This window comes from Crocodylus porosus, unplaced genomic scaffold, assembly GCF_001723895.1.
Source record: "Crocodylus porosus isolate Cpor-Errol unplaced genomic scaffold, CroPor_comp1, whole genome shotgun sequence".
NCBI lineage: Eukaryota > Metazoa > Chordata > Crocodylia > Crocodylidae > Crocodylus > Crocodylus porosus.
Window position 1 is genome coordinate 25,085,035 of NW_017728910.1, and position 7,309 is coordinate 25,092,343.

Sequence of the window (7,309 nt, forward strand, 5' to 3'; positions counted from 1 at the left end):
GGGGGTCCCGTGTCACACAGCGACCTCGAGGGATCTTCCATAGCTCAGCAACCTCCGAGGATCAGCTATAGGAGAGTGATCCCCAGGGATCACACTGGGGATCCACTCTAGCATAGTGATGTCCAAGGATCCATGAGCCCTGAAGCCCCAGGGTGATGTGATTGGTGCGGGGGGGGGGTTAGATGAGCTCTTTCCTGGTCAAATCCCCTCCTGCGGGGCCTGTGCTGCTCTGACCCCTGCCCCAGCCCTAGCTCAGGGCCTCAGGCTGCCCCGGGCACCTGGCTTGGGACCCCCGATCAGGCATTGCTGCATTTAGCGGCAGCAAAACTGTGTCCCCCCCAGCCGGGGTTGCCAGCAGGGCAGGGCCGGGCTCTGACCCACGTGCAACAATAGCCAGCGATGAGCCTTTGTGTCGGGAGCGATGACGCTCCAGCCCCTGCCAGAGCGGCGCGGCGGGTGCTGGCATTGCACAGTCCCCTCCTGGCTGGGAGGGGCCCGGTGTCGCCTGCCGTCCTGCAGGCGGGCAGCGGGCAGGTGGCGTGTGTCACGCGCTGACGTGGATGGGGCCTTCGTCACGGGCTCCGGATGCAGCCAGCGCCTCGGGGAAGGGCCCCGCTGCAGGCATGCGTGTGGTCTCGGGGCCTCATTGCTTCAGGACTCCTCGCCCAGGCTGCCCTGAGCAGGGGCTTGCCAAGTCTCTCGGATCCCGTAGCCTCTGCCCACCTCACAGGTTCCCAGAAAACCCGGTGACCCCCTCAGTGGAGCATAAAGAGACTCACGAGACCCCATGCCCAGCTCCGTGGGTCTCCAGGAACCACGTCTAGCCAGAAGAGGAGGAGATATGCTTGGTACAGGGCTCACACGGGTGAGGTTTTATACCAGGCTGCCTCTCCGCAATGTTGGGCCCGGGCACGATCTGACGAGGTGTCTGGGTACGGGTGAGCAGCCTTGGGGTGGCTCTGATTTCCGGCTGGTGTCCTCAGCCTCCAAGGGCCACGTGAGGAGCTGGGAGTGCCCGGGGTCCTTCCCATTCCCCAGGATGTGCCTCCAAGTCAGAGACTGTAGAGGTCGTACGGTAGCGGGGAGGTGGAAGGAAAGTTATCCAGCTGGCAAGGTCCCTTGTTTCAGAGCCCAAAGAAGCTGCAAGGCCGTCCCTTCAGCTGCTGTCCTGTGCCCACTCAGTGCCTGGTATGCCATGCCATCATTTATGCCGGTCTTCTCTCCCCCAGCTCTAGTGGGCATGTTGCACCCACTTCTCACTCCCTTCAGACCCCTGAAAATGCCCCCGGGGTGGAGGGACGTGCTTCTCTCCTGGGATAAACAGTGTCCTAGAGCAGCTAGCCCTAAAGGGGGCTAAATGTTGGGCAGTGGCAGCCCTTCCCCTTCCCACTGGATTTACTGTTTGAGCTGGGAGATGTTTTCTTTTGCTGAGAGGCACATTTTGCTGCAAAATGACCTGTCCCTAGACCCCCGCCTGAATTTCAAGGCGATAGAAAGAACTTGCAGGTTGGAGTTAAATCCATCAAATAGATCAGCCCAAAGGGGGATGAAAAGAGGGATCCCAGCACTCTGTTTCCAGAGCCCCCTTTCAGCTTTGCGTTTCAACAGGGTGTTTTTCATCAGTCTTTGTTCCTGCACGGCTAGGAAAGAGAGCCACTTCCACCACAGGGCTAACAACTTGGCGTAGGAAGCAAAGCCCATTTGGTCTCCGGCCGAGCAAAGCTTTTGGGGGGTGGCCGTGGAGGAGACAGTCTGGTTTTGTTCTGTTTTGCTGCAAACCTTGAGAAGTCCTGTCGGTCTCACCACCGCATCTTTGTCGCTGCTTTGTTTGGCCTCCCAAGCAAATGCCCCCCCGGACTTTTCCACCTCTCCTGACATCCCCCTCTTCCTTTCTTTCCGGGTGGGCAGACCGCTCGGCAGGCAGCGGAAAGGATGGGTCTTTGCCCTGTGCCCCGTGGGTTTAGGCTGGGTTTAGAGCTCGTCTCCATCAGCCACCGAGCAAGTCTCTGGCACAGGCTGAGCTGGGGAAGTTTGCCACCTGCTGTCACACGAGGCCTGTGAACAGCCTCCTTCAGCGCTACGGCTTGATACCTTGGTTCAGCCTGAAGTGCCGTAACCTTGGCATCATAGACAATGAGGGTTGCAGGGACCTGCGGAGGTCACGTTTAGTCCCACCCCTGCTGCAAGCAGGACCAGCCCCACCGATATCATCCCAGCCTGCAAGAAAGAGCTCTCTCTGCAACCTCCCTCCGGTCCCAGGAGGGGCTGGTGGTTGAGGCAGAGCCCGCAGAGGCTGCAAAGAGTTGAGCTAAAGGGGGATCTTCATTCCCTGCTAACAGTACGGGGCCGAGGGCATGCACCTGTTTAGCCAGCAGCAATGCAGGTCATTACAATAATCCACGAAGGGCTTGGGAGACGCCAAACTGAAGTCACTGCCGATGTAAAAGCTGTTACTTATCCCCCGTTATTTGTATCGTGGCAGCCACTCCTCGCCAGGACCGTGGGGCAAGGCGGCACGGTGCCAAGTGAATGATGAATAAGGAAACAGTCCTGCCAGGAGCTGCCAAGAGGCCTCGCCTCGCAGCAAACTGGCAGGCGTGAATTCTCGAGAGGCCACAGGTCAGCTCCAGGGCTTGAGGGACCCCCTTGAGAGGCAGCCAGCTCTGGGGAGGAGAGAAACACCAGAGAGAAACGGCCCTTGCTGCTTGCCTTTAAAATCCCACCCGGTGGGCTTCCTATTTGACCAGCAGGGCGATCTCTCCCTAGCACGTGCGCGCTGCCATAAGAGGAGCAGCCGGTTCCGCCTGGAAGATAATGAGCAACCAGTGCTAAAAAAAGAGCTGGAAACCCGCCTCTGGCTGGTGTTTTGGGCATCCCTGGGAGATGCCATTAGGAGAACGGGCTTGGCACGCACCGAGCAGCGTGACGCTGCACGTAGTTGCCACGCGATGGGCAGGGACTCTGACTGCAACACCCGCGTGCTTGGATTGTGCTTCCTGGTCTCAAGCCACCTTCAGTTCCCAAAGCGTCACTCAGAGCATGCAAGACATCTGATACCTTTTATTTAGACCAACTAGGAAATCGCAAAAAACAAAACAAAAGAAAAAATTGTTTCTGCAAAGTTTCGGGCTCAGAGCTGATGTCCTAGTTGGTCTAATAAAAGGCATCATTTCTGAACCAAGAATTCTAGATTTTTTGCATTTCTTTTGGTCTCCGACCAACACTGCTACCAAGTACACCCCTGACCCAATGCATTATACCCTTGTCACTGGGAAACCAAGGGGAGCCTTCCCTGGGAAGAGGAGCGTCTTAAAAGGATGGTGTCATGACAAAACCCCCCTGTGCTCCAGCATGACACCCACATTGTAAATGCGTTGGGGCAGGGACTATTTCTTTGTCGATTATGAATATGCAGCACCTTGCACATTGAAGCCTGGACGCCTGACAGGGCCCAGGAGATGCTGTCATGGTACGGGTAATGTCTGATCATTTTAATAATGATTTTATTGAGCTCATCTTGCTCTGACATAAAGCACCACTGTCCCCATTTTATGGATGGGGAAACTGAGGCACGGGCGGGTGAAATAATTTGACTTGGGTCACACAGCAGGTAAGTGGCAGAGCCAGTCACAAAACTCAGATCAGCACAGGTCTCACTCTGCAGTGATGCTGCTTGCAGGTTTAAAATGCCATCAAGAAATGGGGCGATCATATTCCCAGGGACTCCCTACTGTGAGAGACGTTTCGATCCTTGTGGAACCAGCCACCGGGAATATTTTGCACCCAGGCAGCTATAACTTCAGTGCTATTCCTTTCAACACAGCTTGGCAGGAACAATTCCTCTGAGCTGCAAAACGGGCAGAAACAAGTCCTCCAGATGCTGTCTCCTGGAGAAGTGACTACCAGGGGACAAAAAGGGGTGGGAAAAGCCGAGAGAGCTGAGCTGATGAGAGAGTGAATTTCAAGGAGTCCGCCGTCTGGATTGATTCATGTGGCCGTGCGGTCTGGGAGTCCCCAGCACGGGTCAAAACTCGTTTGCACCAGGTCCGGCATCAAACCAGAGCAAGGCTGGTCCAAAAAAGCTTGCAAGCTGAGAGGGCGAGTGCACAAGAAGGCAGCTTAGCTTAGCCTGACAGGCACCTCACCCTTGTCCAGATTTTTGTAGGCATCCCAGAGCTGTAAGGGCTGGTCTGAAGGAGGGCAGGGAGGGGCAGCCTGTGAGAGCTCAGGCATACAGGCTTGCTGGCCCCTGTCCTGGGTTTTCCAGTCATTGCTCCCACCCGTAGGTCGAATAACACGAGTCAGATGCCCCCGGGAGGGAGCACGCAAGCCTGGCTTGGCACGACGGGTCCTGTGGCCGCAGGGGCGGTGGAGTTATCCCCGTGCCGCTCAGCGCTGCGGCACCAGCCTCTGAACCCGGGGGGGAGAAACCCAGGCTGCTCTCAGGATTGCCGGTGCTCAAGATGCTGGTCACAATATTTCCCCCTTGAAGCCCCTGCTCCTGGAGTCCTGTGAGTAGGCATCACCCTCACTTCTCTTTTGGCAAATCCATGTCTGGCCTTTGTGGAGGGTTGGGGAAACTCCCCCCTGCCAAAATGCCAGAGAGCCAGGAACCAGAAGACCTCATTTATTCTATTAAAACTCGATCTTGGTGGCTAAGAGCCAGTCTCGCTGGGGGGGTGGGGAGGGGTGACATGCGGTCTTCGACATTTAAAACACTGCCTGACCTGAGGAGCCTCGCAGCACGTGCGGCCTGTGGTTTCTATGAGAAAAGGGGGCGCATGGGATGTTGCTGCTGTTTTGAAGCATGGAGGGTTTTAGGAGCCCCTGCCGTGGGCTCGGGGGTCACTGTGCTGCGTCTGGAGAAGACATAGACCTGAATGGGCCCATAGGGCAGGCGGAGCAGGGAGGACAAGGAAACAACCATCTCCGTCCTTGTGTCTGAGGGACCCCCCTCTCCTGAAATCCCGCTCTCCCCCAGCAAATCCCATAGCCTTCCCCATCCAGCCCCATGAAGAAATTGCTTTGAGGCTCCCCGGGCAGTGAGACCCCAGGCTGCTGATAATGCTAGCCAGGGAGACGGCCTCCACGCAGGCACAATGCAAGGGATGCAGGAGGGCAGAGAGCGGTTTCACGAATGAAAGATAGGTTGCAACTGGCTGGGAACGAAGAGCGAGGCACGACTCCTGCAGCAGGAGGGAGCATGCACCTTCCCCAGCCCTCGCGGACGGAGCTCGTAATGAGAGAGGTTTCCAGCTCGGAGAACCGGCTTGTCCCTGCGAGCTGTGCGGAGGGAAAGAGCGCGGCAGTTGTGGCTACCGCGGGGCGCAGATCGAAACTTCTCCGACAGGAGGGACCGTGATCTCCTGGCTTCTTCATTACATTTTAAAACTGGAGGCAGTCTCCATGCAGCAGGGAGCCCCAAGCTGCTCTGAGTTGCAGCTGCGGTTTCTTCGCAGTATATTCCCATGTTATCCCAAGGGCAGAGCCTCTGAGCGCAAACAGCCGCAGCCTTCCACAAAACCGACCGCTGGTCCTTCGCTGCAGAAGCCCTTTTCTTCTGCCGATCGCTTGCCCGCTGCCATGGAGGGATCGAGGGTTTTGGAAAGCGGGGTGGGGTGCAGATGTTGCATCGCATAGCACACAGCACATATTTTCTACAATTAAGGAGAAACTAGAGGCTTTGCTAATATGCTAGGAGGCTAGCGCTATATATTATTCAGTTTAAAAGCAAAGCAAGAAACAAATATAACTACTGGAACGTGCACTAGTTTGCTAGATTTATATACAGCAAACTATGCACGCGTGCACACATGTGTGCGCACACACACACGAAGTCATAGTTTCATAGTTTCTAGGGTCAGAAGGGGCCTGAGTAGATCATCTAGTCCTTCAGATATATGGGAAGTCGGAAAAAGAACAAAGGCAACATTGACCCCCTGCGAGATAAAATGGGACAGCTGATGTCTGACTCCCCCAAAAAGGCCAATCTCCTAAATGAATACTTTGCATCAATTTTCCACCCGCCCAAGGGGGTCGGACAGGATGCAAAGCTTCCAGGGAGTGGGAGATGGACCCTCGAGAGGCTAGACGTCCATAAGGGCACAGTCTTGAAGGAGCTGGCGGACATCGTAGCGCACCCTACGGCAAAGATATCTGAGAAGTCGTGGCGCTCGGGTGAGGTACCAGAAGACTGGAAAAGAGGCAACGTGGTCCCAATCTTCAAAAAAGGAAGGAGGGAAGATCCAGGGAACTACAGGCCAATCAGGCTGACATGCATCCCTGGAAAGATCCCTGAAAAAATTATTAAGGGATCCATCTGCAACGAGCTAATGGAAAGCAACCTTTTGAACGCCAGCCAACACGGCTGTGTGACTGGCAGGTCTTGCCTGACCAGCCTCGTCTCCGCCTGTGACCAGGCGCCGCATCGCCTCGATAGGGGAGACGAGGTTGACGTCATACGCCTGGATTTCAAGAAAGCCTTTGACTTGGTCTCCCATGATGTCCTCATGGTTAAGCTGGGGAACTGCGGCCTCGACCCCCCCACGGTCCGACGGCTGGGGAACTGGCTTTGGGGTCGGACCCAAAGGGTACTAGTTGATGGGGGCGTATCAATGTGGCACAAGGTGACCAATGGAGTCCCCCGGGGCTCAGTGCTCTTCACCATCTTCATTAATGATCTGGATTCGGGTATCAGATGTGGACAGGCAACGTTTGTGGATGGCACTAAACTACGGGGGAAGGCGGTCACACTGGAGGACAGGCTGGGGATACAGGCCGACTTGGACTTGCTCACAAGGTGCGGGGACCAAAATCTGATGGCATTCAATGCAGAGAAGTGCAGGGTGCTCCACCTTGGGAGGAACAACCAGCATCATAGTTACAGGCTCGGTGGTGCTACGCTCACTAGCACCGCGACCGAAAGAGACTTGGGGGTCTTGACTGACCACAAGATGGGCATGAGCCACCAACGTGGTGCCGTGGCTGGCAGAGCAAGCCAAACTGTGACGTGCATCCACCGATGCATCTCAAGCAAAACCAGGGACGTCATCCTCCCGCTTTACCTGGCCTTGGCGTGGCCGCAGCTGGAGTACTGTGTCCAGTTTTGGGCTCCACAATTCAGGAGGGATGTGGATAAACTTAAGAGAGTCCAGAGGGGAGCCACCCGCACGATCAAGGGCCAAGAGAGCAAGCCTTACGAGGAGAGGCTGAGGGGCATGGGACTCTTCCGCCTGGCGGCGAAGTGAAGGCTCAGGGGGGACTTGGTGGCTGCCTACAAGTACATGGGGGTGTGCATCAGGGAGAACGG

The 7,309-nt window shown here is 56.1% G+C and overlaps 1 protein-coding gene across 1 annotated transcript in view; it reads right to left on the reverse strand.

The window, feature by feature from the left end:
• Nucleotides 1-6,428, reverse strand: part of SST (somatostatin) — a 9,465-nt gene extending 3,037 nt beyond the window's left edge. Inside the window, exon 1 of the mRNA XM_019532539.1 lies at nt 6,390-6,428. Coding sequence (XP_019388084.1) covers nt 6,390-6,428 — 39 coding nt within the window. The remainder of the gene's footprint in view (nt 1-6,389) is intronic.
• Between the last annotated feature and the right edge of the window lie 881 nt (nt 6,429-7,309).